The sequence below is a fragment of the Arvicanthis niloticus genome, chromosome 5, assembly GCF_011762505.2.
Source record: "Arvicanthis niloticus isolate mArvNil1 chromosome 5, mArvNil1.pat.X, whole genome shotgun sequence".
Lineage (NCBI taxonomy): Eukaryota > Metazoa > Chordata > Mammalia > Rodentia > Muridae > Arvicanthis > Arvicanthis niloticus.
Genome location: NC_047662.1, coordinates 52,608,608 through 52,623,721, shown reverse-complemented (window position 1 = coordinate 52,623,721; position 15,114 = coordinate 52,608,608). Strand labels below are relative to the sequence as shown.

Genomic DNA, 15,114 nt, shown 5'->3' with positions numbered 1-15,114 from the left:
GTTTGACAGTTCTTACACTCAAAGGACATGCCACCATTCAAATAGATTGTTTATGACTAGCTGAGCCGTGAAAATGGATTCCTGAAGAACCCGGTTGCTACACTGCTTATCGGCCCCAGCATCAAGTGGAAGCAGAATGAGTTAGGAGAGTGAGTATAAGGCAGATGTGGAATGGAGCTTTTAACCGTGAACAACTGTGGTTTTAGGCAAGAGTCCTAATGCAGCTGCACTTGTGAGACTCTCCTGGTCACAGAAATGGCTGCTGTGTTCTGTAAAGCTGAGTCCCAATACTGGAGCCTTGGAAGGAGAACTGACAGGGAGCCTAATTTGTCATACCTATTAGCAAGATGTTGGCTGGGTGAATAACTCTAATGAAGACTCCATGGAGTAAAGAGCACTGTCACCAGACATAGTGTTCAGAGCTATAATCCATCTATGTGGTGAAATGAACCTGTTTGGATGTTTAACCAAAGATTGCTGTTGTCAGGGTTTTAGGCTCATTGCTTATACTAGGTATAACTTGTACTGGATGACTTTCCCACACAGAATGTGTCTTTAATGAATTCTTATGCCTAGACTTTATCCACATACAAGAAAAATAGAGAGGAGGGCATCAGACTATCTAACACAGTGCTTCTATGTGTATAATACAGTTGCAGAATACAAGAAACTAAGAACACTTTAGTCAACCGATGCTATGATTATTTGTAACCACTCTTTGTGTGTGTTATATTCTCTTTTATATCAGTATATATCAGGCTTTCTTGACTGTTTGTTTGTCCTGTGGTGACTGTTGGGTGTGTTTCTATACTTGTTTTGTGCAGTTGTGGGAAAGCACCACTCAGAAAATTACTCACCTCATTGCTCACAGTACCTGCAGACCATCAGACCTGCACAGGATTAGGCCAGTCAGCATTTCATCACAAATCGGGAGTCAGGGGAAGGTCCATAAGCCCCACCTCCCCTGAAGGGCTTTTAACAGTTAACCGTCTTTGGAAAAGGAAGTGTCATTTTCTTGTCCCTGTTCCAGTAAATAACCTCCCACCTGTGCTCAAGTCCGAAACTCTCATAGAACTCAGTGGATCACACACAAAAAGACAGAAAGTAGGAGAGGGACTTGGGACAAGAAAGGTTTTAGTGGAAGGGGAGATAGAAACCCGGGGTTAAAAACAACTAACATGTAGTATGTGTAGTATGTCATTGGATAGAACTGGAACAGTGAAAGGTTTTTCCTTGTGGTGGGGTTTTTTTGTTTGTTTGTTTTTGTTTTCTCAAGACAGGGTTTTTCTGTGTAGCCCCATCTGTCGTGGAACTCACTCCGTAGACCATGCTGGCCTAGAACTCAGACCTGTCTCCCTGGGGCTGGGATTAAAGGCATGCACTACCACTGCCTGGCCCAATGAAAGACATTTTAAAAAGAAAATCGGTATTGCTACAGAAACCCATGACTTTAGAGTCTGTAGACTTAAGGAGGAGAGGCTCAGAATTAATTTAATGTTTGTACTCTGAGGTCCAAGATAATAGCAGCAACCTAAAAATAGAATGTGAGTAAGATGTTAGATTTTTCTGTAAAATGCTGTCTATGTCTTACAAAAGTAGAATTTGCCTCTTAGTAGAGATACCTAGGTCAAAGCTAAATCAACCCTTATTCATAAGTACTTAAAATTTGTTTACTTTTTATTACATTTATTTAGTGCTGGGAGAGGTGTCAGGAGACAAAGGGAGCTGGTTCTCTCCTTCCCCCAAGGGAGTGCTAATTGTGTCTACTAACACACTGAACAGACATCTGATATTTCACATGCCTTTTGGACTCCTTACCAGAACTAGCAAAGTCCACGGTCCAGGTTTCCGTTCCTGACAGATTGTTGACAAAAACAAGGGAACTGACCTGAGACTGCCATCCTGTGCCTGTAACAGAGAGCAGGGACCAGCACTCCCAAGGAATACTAAAAGCAGGCAGCAAGAATCAATGCCTACTAAAGCAAGTGGTTCCAAAGGGACATGGCAGAATGGCTTCCTTGGAAACAGTGTCCACTGCAGCATCAGGAACTCCACACCCAAGCTGTGCAGTACCTGTAGTCTGACACAGTGTGAATGAAGAATAACATCTTTTTTCTTGACTTTTACTGCCCCATAGGATCTGAGCGGCACTGGACCTGTCAGTAGTGAGGAAGACAGCAGTGTGGATACTAAACACCTGCCTGAACCAGAAAGCTCAAAACCGGTGAGAATTCTGCCTGGTCTTTATCCTAGCCCAGGGAGGGGTGCAGGTGGGGAGGGGTACAGGGCCTACATTTCTTACCACCCTAGGAAGGACTGTTTGCCTGCCATCACAGTCACTAGGTTCCCTGAGCTCTGAGACAGGAAGAGCTTTCCACTCAGCAAGTGACAAGTTCTCACAGCACAGGTCTCTCCCACCATGCTTGAACTGTGCTGCCCAGGACTAAAGTGGCAGCAAACCACTCCTTCAAATCCAGTATTTCCAGGAGGATACGATTTCTTTGATTCCTAGTGAAAGATACCTACTTGCCCACAGACTAGAACTTCATATTAGAGAAGTTGTAACTCTCCCTCCAGGTGGATAGGACATCTTGTTGTTTGTCTACTTTGAACTAGTCTCCCTGCTGTGTTCTGTATCCATGAGGTTGGTGACCATTCCTTTATAAATAAGGACACAAAGTTAATTTCCTTACATGGGTCAATGGCCAGTATATGTTCATGCCTTTTTTTTTTCATAATGTTCCTTTCTGCATTGTAGACAATCACTTCAAAGTTGGCTACAATTGTTACAAAGGAATGTGAGTTTTTTCCTTGCGCCTCTGTGTTTTACAATGTCTTACAAGATCTCCAGAACGTCACCCCTTACATGAGTTTAAATTTGGTTGTGGTATTATTTTACTTGAAGGAGTTTGAGAAGTCATCCATTTATTTATCATCCTTCAACTTTTAGAAAAGTGAATGTATTGGGACTGACATAGATTGTATCTTCAACAAAGTGAATGAATTTGTTTGGGTATAAATGGAAGGTTATTTCTAATTAAGGTTATGTCTTTAGCAAGAGTAGAAATTGTAGCAAACTACAGTTGGGCAGATCTCCTTGGGACTCAAGACCCCCAGTATCAAGAGGAGCAATAATAACATTTGAGGACCCCTCTTCCTCTTCCAAAAGAGGGAATGCATGTCTGCACTGAAAGGCCATTCATTTAAATACAAGCTGACTCTTTGGGACACTGTATCACTGTGAATACATTAGAGAAAAGGTGTTTAAAAGCAACATAATTTTTTTTGTAGCAGCCCCAATTTAATCCCCAGAAGAAATAGGAAGGGGAGACGTTCTCTTATGTCTGGGAGAATCTGATAGTAACAGAGCCTTCCTTGGTAACAAGGCTCTCCTGTAGGCTACAGAGAGAAGCTGTCTTTAGTCCACTCTACTCCTAGACCCTAGTAGTGAGAGATAGTTCTCAGACAACTTAACAGGTATGAAGTACTAAGCTTCACTTTAAAATTGTGTGTGTGCACATGCACGTGAGCATGCTTGCCTACATGTATGTCTGTGTACTACATGTGTGCCTGTGTGCTGGGCTTATTCTTAGTTACTGGTTCACCTAAGAATAATTGGACTCCCCCTCTTAGTATGTCTCTCTCTCCCCTTTATTTTTCCCTTTCCATCTTCTTCATTTTCTGATATTCTAAAATTTCCTTCACCATTTCTAGTGGATTCTATGCATGGTCTAGTTGAGAAAGGAAAAGCAGCCTGAATTTGGACACATTTTCTAGCATAATATAAATGGTCTCATATAAAATAATTGCGAGTTTGGCCTTAGCCTGTTGTGGTGGCGCATACCTTTAATCCAAGCCCTCAGGAGACAGAAGCAGACAGATCTATATGGCTTTAGGTTTAGTTTCTTCTACATAGGTTAGCAAAAGCTTCATAATGAAACTTTGTCTTTTAAAAAAAAAATGTGAATGTGGTCTTGGGACTGGGGAAATGGCTCAGAAGGCAGTGTTGTCCATATAAGCATGAGGACCTGAATTTGGTCTCTAGTGCTCACATAGAAATGGGGCAAAGGTAGGGAATGTCCAGTCAACAAACTGATGACATGACTGCTCCATGGTATGGTTAAGGAAAAGATTTTTATTGTAGCTATTAGAGAGAGAACAGCCAGAGGCATCTGGGAGAGTCCAGAGTAGAGGGAGAATACAGGCTGACTGGACATGGCCAGGGCCATCTGCAAGAGAGGGGAGAAGAGCAGGGGATGGAGACTAGAGAGAACATAGTGAGAGAAGCAGGAGCAAAGAGGGAAGAAGGAGCAAACATAATAATAATAATAAGTAATAGCAGGGCTATAGGGAGAAAGAGTAGCTGGGGAGGGAGTCTAGGGTACAGGAGGAGGTGAGAAGAAGGGCAGGATGCTAACATGGACTTTGAAATGTGTCATGGGTACTTGTGATACTGAGGAGCCTGGAGGCCAGCATAAGCTTTGATATGCTCATAGGCTCCAAAATTAGCCTTATGTTCCCTCTGCCAGAGACTCCTTTTGGTAGATGGGAACCAGCTTTACAAGTTCCTGCAGAGCGGTGGCTTTTATCTGTCTGCCAGAAATCCTCCTATAGTCTAAGTTGAGCTCATTTGTAAATATTCCAACTGCCTTTGGGGGCGTGGGGAATTGGAGTGTTTCAGGTGTGTACCGCCATGCCTGGCTGTGTTTAAAGGGCTTGAGATGGATACATGCTTACACTAGGCTCCCAGGTTTAGAAGCTTGGTGGTTAGGTGGGAAGGAAGGGGTAGACTGAAGGAGGTGTGCTCAGTGCTTTCTTATAACTGACCTCTGAATGGCTGCTGCCTTTGTAGCTCAGACCCTGTCATGACTCAAAATTGTCTGCTTTCCTGTAAAGCTAATTTACTTTTTCTGTCTTCTGAGCCATCTCCTCCTCTATGCTATGACTGATAACAAAATAATCCTAAGCAACCACCTTGCAATAACTAATAAAAAGATAACTAAGGTAAACAATGGGAAAGAACGCTAATACTTCTCTAAAGATACACAAATAAAGGGTCAATATGTGGAAGATGCCCGAGAGAAGTACACTAGAGAGATGCAAGTCAGAGTTGTGAGATGTGGCTTCACACATCAGAGCCGTGGTGAGGTGTGGCTTTGCAGCTAGTAGAAAGTCTATAATCAACACAGCAGGTGCTGTGGGGTGTGGAGAAGCTGGAACCCACATTAATTGCTGGCAGGATTGGGAAGGGGTACTAGATTCAAGGCATCTGCCTCTGGCGGTAAGCAGACACTGGCCCTTGTAATGGCTGCATCACAATTACATTGAAATCTCTACTTTGATCAGAGCTAAGAGCTAAAAGTCCTTGGTGCTTGTAGATCATGTGAATGCAGGGCTCATCTAGGGACATCTGGGTTGAGATTTGAAGATGTTGTTAGAGTTATCTCTTAGTCTCTATGTTAGTTCCCAGGCTGTCAAGATACCACATCTTTAGATGCCCAGGCCCTTAGCGTGAAATGGTGAAGTGTTTGCTATAACCTGTACACATTCTCCCTTTTCTTTACGTCTCTGGCTCACCTGTAATACCTAACACAGTATAGTTGTTCTTATCCTGTTGGGTATTGCTGTTGTACTTACAGACTTGTACATATTGTTTATGGAATAATGACAGGCAGCCTATGTGTGTTCAGTACATATGCAGGGTATGTTTCTGATGTGTGGGTGTTTAATAATGTCCATTTGTGGTGGCTTAATCATAGATGTTCTGTGCTACGTAAGTACAAAAGGCTGACTATGGTTGAGAATAGAGCAGAAAAGAAACAAAGAAGAGGCTGGAACGATGGCTCAGCAGTCAAGAGTACACACTGCTCTTACAGAGGACCTGAGTATGGGTCACACCACTCATATTAGGCAACTCCAGGAGATCCAGTGTTTCTAGCCTCTCTAGGCTCCTGCACCCATGTGCATATACCCCACCACAGGCAGATACACACATACACATAATTTAAAAATGAAGTAAACTGAGAGAGAGAGGAAGGTAATTATAGGTAGTCTTAGAACCTTGGGTAGTCTGCTGAACTGAAGTGTCCAACTGGTAAGATGCAAACATTTGGAGAAGTCAGCGAAAGCCAGGTCACATTACAAAGATGGTCCTTGAGCTGAGAGCAAGAGAAGGTCTCAGAGGGCTACAGGGGCTGGCTACAAATTCCTTATGTGGAGATCAGATGGCAGATGGGACAGTCCGGAGTGGACACTGTCAGGCTGGGTAGGAGTCTGTGACAGCAATGGCAGTGTTCAGGATACAGAATATGCAACAATACATCTTCTTCTCAGTACAGCAAAGACCACGCACATCGAATGTGTTTGCCAGCAGCAAGGCTGGCATGTGTTTTCAGGAAAGGGCCACAGAGATGGCAGTAAAAAGACTCACTTTTCTTGGCTCATTGTGCAAGTCCTCTTCTGTTCCTTAAAGCCTTCCTCCACAGGTTTAGGGTGAGAGAAGTTGTGTTCATCTTCATCACAAGCCTTATCCCTAGGGTGTGGCCAACATCCTATGGTCACCCCACCCAAAATGGCCCCAACAGATGTGTCCTGTATTCTTTTTCTGGTTTGTGAAACTACATGGTATAGCTATGTGCCAAGTGACACATGTCATTTCAACTTGGTTCACATATAGCAGCCTCTGTGACATTTCCCACTGCTCACTTTTTCAAAGTTATTTCAGGGTTTGTTTTTTTTTTTTTCTTTCCATGCTGTTATAAAATGTAATTCTGACCCTTAACACAAGGACATACAAGTGGGAGAAATCCAGGTAGCTCAAGGTAGCATCCAGCCTGAAGTTTCTTTGTGGTGATTTTAGAAGTTACAGGGCACAAAGCTCATGCCTGGGGAAACATGAGCTGTTTCTGAAATTAACTTTTTTTTTTTTTTTTTAAGTTTTTTCGAGACGGTTTCTCTGTGTAGCCCTGGCTGTCCTGGAACTCACTTTGTAGACCAGGCTGGCCTCGAACTCAGAAATCCGCCTGCCTCTGCCTCCCAAGTACTGGGATTAAAGGTGTGCACCACCACTGCCCGGCTGAAATTAACTTTCACTGACCTAAATAGTCTGTGGCATGAAAATTCAAGTGGAAGCTGGCAACTTATCTTAACATTTTCAGGGTTCCATCTGCTGGACTGCCAAGATCTTAGGAGCACTCCACTCTCTGCCTTGAAATGCCTGGTTCATATAAGCTTTGCAAACATAGTTCAGGGAAGATCAGTTTTAGATAGTGCCTTTATGTCAAGATACTCAGGGAAGGTCAGTTTTAAATAGTGCCTGTATATCAAGATACTCTAGTCGGACTCACCTTTCCTAGGGTGAGGACTGTCAGGTACAACCCAAGAGCCTGATTCTGTAAAGACAATCTTTCTCTGCCAGTCCTTGCTCTAAAGGGCTCACTCTGCCCATCTCTGACTTCTCCTTCAAGCCTGGCTTGTTGCTGCCTCTTTGTTATGAGGACTGATTATGATTCTGAACATGAAACTCAACATCAGTTGCCTGAAGCCAGGCTTAGTCAATGGGTGCTAGCATTAAGACCACATTTCCCAGGTAAAATCCAGGTGAGCCAAAGCCCTCGTTTTTTAGTCTACATTTTTCTTAGAAGTAAAAATACCTAAGACACCATTAAGATTTAGGAGTACAATTTGGTCCCAAAACAGCTCTCGTTGGTGGTCAGGGGCCTGACCCACATAGCATTGTCTTTCCTTCAGTCAGCACAGTGTTCCAGAGATGCTCAAGCTAAGTTTTTTACAGAGTAGCTTTTAATTTTTTTTAAATAAGTAACCGTATTAATTCTTGGAGAATTTCATAGTGATATGATTATACTCACTCTCAACTCCATCCGTAGCTTCTCCCAAATTCATCAATCGCTACCTCCCTACTGCCAACCCAATCTCTGTTTCTCTTCTCTCCTCCCCCTCCTGATTTACTTCCTCGTCGACTCCAGTTTTGCCATCCATACTTTTCTGGTGTGCAGCTAGCTATCCCATGGATCACAGTTGACCTACCAAAGCTCGCACTCTTAAGGAAAGTTGGCAGTCCCTCACCCAGAAGCCATCTCTGTCCTTGGCTCCATAAATAGGGATGGGGACTCATCTGTACAGGAGCTTTTATCCAAAAATTCTAGTTCCCAGTTCTATTTGCAGATGGGTGAGCAGGACAGTGTATGTTGCCGGTTTGTCTACCCACTGCAGATTCATGGTTCCCTTGGCCCTTTGCCTGCCTTGTTTGTCCCCATTACTGGAAGTGCCCACACCTGCAATAAGGATCCAATACCTTCTATATCTGACTCACTGATATTAATGTCTGAGAGGCCTCCTGAGCCACAAGGCTTCTCTGAGATGGTGTTGAGCCAGGAAGAGCACAAGTCGGTCTTTAAGAGAGCACCTAACCTGTGAGGAGGAACACTGTGATGGACACTGACAGACTGCTGAATCCAGTGAAGCACTTGCCTGCCCACAGTCCCACGGTTACTAGGAAACAGGAAAAAACAACCACTAGAGACTTTTTCATTTTAGATGCCTCCTCCTTTTTAAAAAAAAAAAAATAAAAACACGTAGTGGCTAGCCTCACACTGATAATCATTGCAGGCATTACAAAGCTTCAGATTCATGTATGGTGAGGAGAGTGTACATGTTGGGGTTGGGAGTTAGACATCAACCTCAAGCCTCTTCCTCAGGCACAATCTCCCCGGGGGCTCCCTAGTAAGCCAGCCCCTGGGATCCACCTATCCCTGCTTCCCCAGCACTGGGATTCCAGTTTGCACACCACTGTGGCCAGTTTGTTAGCAGGTTCTTGGATATCAAACACCAAACACAGAACAACACATTTTTTAAAGATTTATTTATTTATTTATTTATTTATTATATGAGTACACCATTGCTCTCTTCAGACACACCAGAAAAGGACATCAGACCTCATTACAGATGATTGTGAGCTACCATGTGGTTACTGGGAATTGAACTCAGGACCTTGGGAAGAGCAGCCAGTGCTCTTAACAACTGAGCCATGTCTCCAGCCCCACACAACATTTTAAGCACTGAGTTATGTCCCCAACCCTCCACCTAATATCTCTTTAGTCTCCCTTGCTCTCCTCCTTTCTAGAAAATCAGCTGCATCTATCCCCAAATGTTGTTTAGAAAATATAACAGAAAAAGTCTACTTTGTTTAATGCTGTGTCCCTGCGTTAAAGAGCCCACTGCCATGGTTAGATAAACACAGACGAGTGAGAAAAGGCTGCCCGTGTTTTCAAACCTGATACTTGAGAGTTGAGACTTCTAAAAGGGAAGGGGTGGGGAACTGAAGGAAGACACTGATGTGCTGAGAAGATGCCACGCTCTCTGTGGAATTCTGTCCTTTAGTGCATTGATGTAGTTTCTAGTTTCTGGTGTCACTTATCAAACTGGAATGTTTTGCTTGGTTAAGATTCTTCTCTGATGTTAGCACTGGCACCCAATTATAAAACATGGGCTCCGTTTCTCTGGTGATTGTAGCTTTGTTAGTGTTCTCTTCCTGGCTGGCATTTCCAACAGGTGTGACTGTGTACATCTCCATTCCTGTTTCAGATCTACTGTAGAAATGGCATCTACAACAAGGGTCTGGGGATTCCCTGTGAGGAACAGGAAACTGTTTCTTGTGACAGTGTGCAAATTGCCAATGTAAAGTTCAGGTGCATTCAAATATGTGGCATTTTTCACAGACCATTGTTCTTTATATCTCCATCTCAGAGATCACTTGGGATTTGCTCAGATGATAAATTTTCCTTTGCAAGTCATAAAATCGACACTGAACATCTAATCAAATCTACTTCCTAGGCAACCCCTTTAGGCTTTTTTTCATCCATCCTCTTTCCTCCTGTATGGAAACAGCAGAGAACAGGGAGCCATGAGGAATGCAGAGATGGAGGGGGCGTACATTTCAGCACTGGCTCTCACCTCTTGCTCACTTCCACCTCCTGCTCACCTCCACTGTCCATCCCCCACTCACCTCTCCTGCCCAGTGACTGGTTCACTGAGGAGACTTAACTTGAATTTGGGACTGACTGGAAGGAACTGCTTCTTATGAACATTTTTTTCTACGTGAAGAAATGAATGCTGCAGTTATTATTCCTAGTAGTCAGTTATCAAAGACAAAGGAGCAGGGCACAGAACTCTGGATATCTTGCCCACATTAGGGGCCTGCAGAGTCCTAGACTTCTTGGAAAGCAGCATGTCTCAACTCTGGCCTGTGAGGGAGAGTTTAGCTTCCTGGAGAAGCCTCGGTTGCTGCTTTAATATTAAGACAGAAGAAGCTAAGACCTGCGTAGGCTGTGGTGTCTTTCAAAGGAAACTATAAATTCACAGAATCTTTCAGATGTAAAGCATTTATACTGAAGACCTATGTGTCCTGGGCATCACTCACAACAGTGCCTGTGTCCCAGTTTGCCTGGGAGCTTTCAAAACTGCTGAGATTAGTGGCAGCTAGTTTTTGCAGTATTTACTGTCTACTCTAAAAAACACCATTCTAATCCATACTGTGTGGGCGAGGGACATCTTTAGATTGGTCCTAATATTAACCCTTATTGTACATGAGATCAACTCTATTATTAACCCATTTTATAGCTAATCAAACTGAGGCATAGATATAATTATCATAGATATAATTTGAAAACTACCTTAAAGAAGTAATTATTAGGGCTGGAGATATAGAACAGTGAATAAAGTGTTTGCTGTACAAGCATGGAGACCTGAGTTCAAATCCCATGGTAAGTAGAGGAGAATTTCCCTAAGATTCCAGGCCAGGTAGCCTGGGGTATGCAGTGGCAAACAGACCTTGTCTCAAACAAGCCTGAGATTGACCTCTGACCTTTATGTGCATGCTATGGCATACACATACCACAATCACATTCAGGAACACACATTATCACACTCACATGCATGAACATATCACATACCCACATACAGACTCAAAGAGACAGGAGGGAAGGATCCTCATATACCAGTATTCCCAACTACTTAGGAGACTGAGAGTTTGACCCTCTGCAACATCCAGACTCCACATCCAGAGATTGTTGGTGTTATAAATATTAAAAAGACAGTTGGGGTGTGTGGAATATGTTTACTTTCATGGCCTCCAGTCTTTTGGCAACACCTCAGGTGCAGACTTCTGGCTGAGCATCTGCGGTCTTGTGTTGGTCATTATTGTCACCCTGGGAGTTGTCACTTCTCTCAAGTTTAGCTGAACCAAGAGAGGAAAAAATAGGTTTCTACAGAAATAATGATTTCATGAAAGATTCTGAAGCAGTGAAGAAAGCTGGTGTCTTTCAGAGTACAAACTCATTTTGCAATGTAAAAAATTCCTTTGGGTTGATCTTCATAGATGTTTGTCACTGAGCTGTGTTCCTGAACTATGAAACATAATTATGTAAGCTAACTGTTACTTTCTCTCAAGGAATAAACAACAATATTTTAAAAGTATACTTCAGATACTATTGTAGTTTTTAGTAACCTTGCTTAATCAAAAGTAGAAATTGACTTACAGGCTACAGACGTTGTCTGTGCCACCTGCAGTCACTGGAAGGACAGAATCATTAGCCTGGTATGTGCATCACTCCTGGGGCTAAGCCTCTGCCAGAACAGAGTTGACCAGTCCTCCCTTGAGTCATTAGAATCTGAAGATTTCTATTCTTGTTTGGTCCCATTGTCTGTCTTAGGCCATTACTGTGTCCAGAGAGAAGGGATACTTTAATTATCTAGTTTCAGAACAGGAGCAGTGCTTTGAATAAGAATAGGCTTCATAGGCTCATATTGTTTGAATGTTTGGTACCTATTTGGTGGAAGTATTTGGGAAGGATTAGGAGGTTTGGCTTTGATGGAGGAGGTGTGGCTTTTAGTTTTGTTCTCCACCCATTCTCTATCTCCCTCAACCCCCACTCCTACCTATGAACCAAATCTTGGCTCTCAGCTACTGCACCATGCCTTCCTGAGTGCTGCCATGCATTATGCCATGGTGGTCATGACACTGTAAGCAAGCCCCAGTAAGCTCTTTGTTTTATAAGTTGCCTTGGTGATGGGGCCTTTTCACAGCAATGGAAAGGTAACTAAGACAAAGAATCAGTCTGCTTGAGGATTGAGGCCAGACTTACCTCTCTGTAGCCGCCTGCGGTCACAGATGAACTGGGTTCACCTGAAAGAAGGGCTGGAAATGAAAAAGGGGACAGAGAAGTTAGAGAAGTATGAAGCCAGGACAGTTTTCTGCTCAAGGCTCAAGTTTTAATATTCAGCTCTTCTATTTAAAGGGAAAGCCCCACCAAACCCAATCTTGTTTCATCTGGAGATGGGTGGGAGAACCCATCCTTTGTTACAGCCAGAGATGTCTCAAGGCAAGCTCAGTGGGCAGTCTGTTCTTCTAAGTTCCTGTAGGAAGTTGTACATGCAGCCAAGGTGTGTAACTCCACCTAGGTCCCATTATTAGGTCTATTGTAGTAAACAAGGTCTTTCAAGGCTGGGGGTAGGACACACCACTCACCATAACTATCATCCAGAAGAATCCAATATGCCTTTAAGAACTACCCCTCAGAAGTGCCATATGCTGATCCGTGTATCTCTTAGGAGCTCCCACACTGTGCTGAGGCTTTCAGTGCCAACCAAATGTGCTGTGTCCGTTTGTTTCATGAGCCAAGATACAAAGTCAGCATCCCAAAATGCCCGGTGTTCAGATGTAAATGCGCTAAGAGCTCTGTTGGTGCAGTAGCGGGAAGGTGAGAAAGTGCTAGGCCTGTGGGTAAACCAAAGGGAAGCTACCAGTGTCACCACATGGCCGTGAAGCACTTTATTTTAAATCTCAGTTTAGAAGTAAACAAGTGCAATTTGTTCTGACTTGGTATCAAATCTAAATATGGAGCCACCTGCCAGCAGCCTTCTGTCTGTGTTTGGGAGACAATAGTGCATCTCTTACCCATGTGGGTTGTGCCTTGGCTTAGAGTGAGGTGTGTCTGGATTTGGCAATACTTAATCTTCTTTGTGCCTCAGGTATTCATACTCTAAAACAGAGGACTGTGTTTGGGATTTTTGGTTTGTTTTTAGTTCATTTTAGACAGTGTCTCCTGTAGCACAGGCTGGCCTTCTGCTCACTATATAGCTGAGGATAACCTTGAACTCATCATCCTCCCCCTCTCCAGTACTATTACAGTGTGCACCCTCATACCTAGCTTAAAACAGACCATATTTAACATAAAAGTCCACTGTGCACTGCAGCAGATGTTCGGTATGACTGGCTCACAACTGACATGTAGTCGTAGTCAGCAACCTTTAGCTGTCATGGTTGGCACTGTCATTCAGCATCACCCCTGACCCTTCAACTGGAAGTGTAAGGTAATCAGTATGAGAAGTAAGGTGCTGTGCAGAGCCAGGCTTCACACAGTCTGCTTCTGTCATTTCGTCCTGTTGCACTTTAGACATTGAGAGGAAAGTGGAGGAATGAGTGGTTTCCAGATGCCTGACCCCAGATCCACACAGTCTCATTCCCTGTAATTAATTGTTCCTCTAATCATCCCACTAGTGTATAGGGAAAGGTGGTAAGTACTGGGCCCTCTGCTGGTCCTACTGTACTGCTGGGAGCAGATGTTGGGTTCAGCATTGCCCACAAACCCCTTTTCAGGGAGCTTGTTACTTCTCACTCTTGAAAGAAAAAAGACCTTTCTAAACACTCCCCTGCTACTTAGAAGTCAAGCCAGTTGGAAGCCATACTTTCCGGCCCTTTTTCTTTACAAATGCACATGATTAAAAAGGGGGCTGGGGTAGCAAGGCAATTCAACTGGTAAAAGTACCTCTACCCAGCCTGTGACTTGAGTTTGACTTCTGGATTAATTCAATAGAAAGAACCAACTCCAACAAGTGGTCCTCTGACCTTCATGGACCAACTCTCATACATACACACACTTACACACATACACATTCACACACATACACACATTCTCACACACAATAGATAAATGTAAAAATAATTAAAAGGAAAAAAACAAGTTAGTATTTGCTCTGAGCAGTATCTAAATTAGGGTTTTTGATCCATAGCTAGTGTTAGAAATAAGTTCGGGTCTCAAAGAAAGAGACCAGCTATTGACCACAGTGTCTACACAAACCAGACTTTACACTTGATCAAGATGGTAGCTCACATAACTGAGTGAATACAGAGAAACAGCAAATGCATTGTTTGTATTCTAACTGGGAAGTAGCTGTTGCGGCCCGAGCTGCCCCACATTAGGTACCAAAAATGTTGAGAACCACTCTACCCCATGTTTGGGGTCCAAAATGTGGCAGACTGCTCTATCAATATTGGAACTGTAAGGCCCCCACGAATGGAGGACCTCACCCAAGCCTCGGTAATTTGAGGCCACCCCAATAACTGCAAGACACCAAACTTGATGTAATCAGCAAGAGGCATATTTTAATCAGTATACTGAGGTCAAGACCTGTAGCCCACGCAGGGGCAATGGGGTCTGATCCCGGGGCTTTGGAGACAGAGAGAATTTAAAGCCCAAAACCACAGCTGGGGGACGGGGGGACCACAACCCAGGGGGAGTAAGGGAGGGCTATTGGAGAGCACCTGTGGAAAGTCCCAGACCATTATTCAGTTTGTGACAGGGCACAAGGAACAGGCTATTCTCTAAGACCCTATATGTAGTCAGCCAAGTTCCTGGTATCCAAGATGTACGGGCATGCTGAGAACTCTCAGCTCAAACCCTATTCAATCTATCTTATGGTCAGTTTTTAGTTCCTGGTACCCATAGCGCTTGGTCACGCTGTCTTGAACTCCCAGCTCTGAACTCTGTTCAATCTATCATCTATTTTGTCTTGTGGATAGCTAATTTCTTAGGACCCAGAACGCAGAACAAGCTGATCTGCACTGTTGACTCCATCTGTGGAAGGTTTAAAATTTTTTAACTCTTTCAGAACCCGCACTGGAAAAGGCCTTGGGGGCTAAATTGTTAGAGCTTGCACTGCCCCAAGCTGCTCCAGTCCGAGGGTCGGGGTTCAGCAAGAAAGAGAGTGAGGACAGACGTGAAGAATGGAGACCAGACAGAGTGTGATTCAATCCCA

At 43.6% G+C, this 15,114-nt stretch overlaps 1 protein-coding gene across 5 annotated transcripts in view; it reads left to right on the top strand.

The window, feature by feature from the left end:
* Positions 1 to 15,114, top strand: part of Patj (PATJ crumbs cell polarity complex component) — a 302,257-nt gene that overhangs the window by 218,640 nt on the left and 68,503 nt on the right. For all 5 annotated transcript variants that reach the window (XM_076934632.1, XM_034502319.2, XM_076934635.1 and 2 more), the window contains one exon: positions 2,138 to 2,224. In XM_076934632.1, the coding sequence (XP_076790747.1) occupies positions 2,138 to 2,224 (87 nt within the window). The remainder of the gene's footprint in view (positions 1 to 2,137; positions 2,225 to 15,114) is intronic.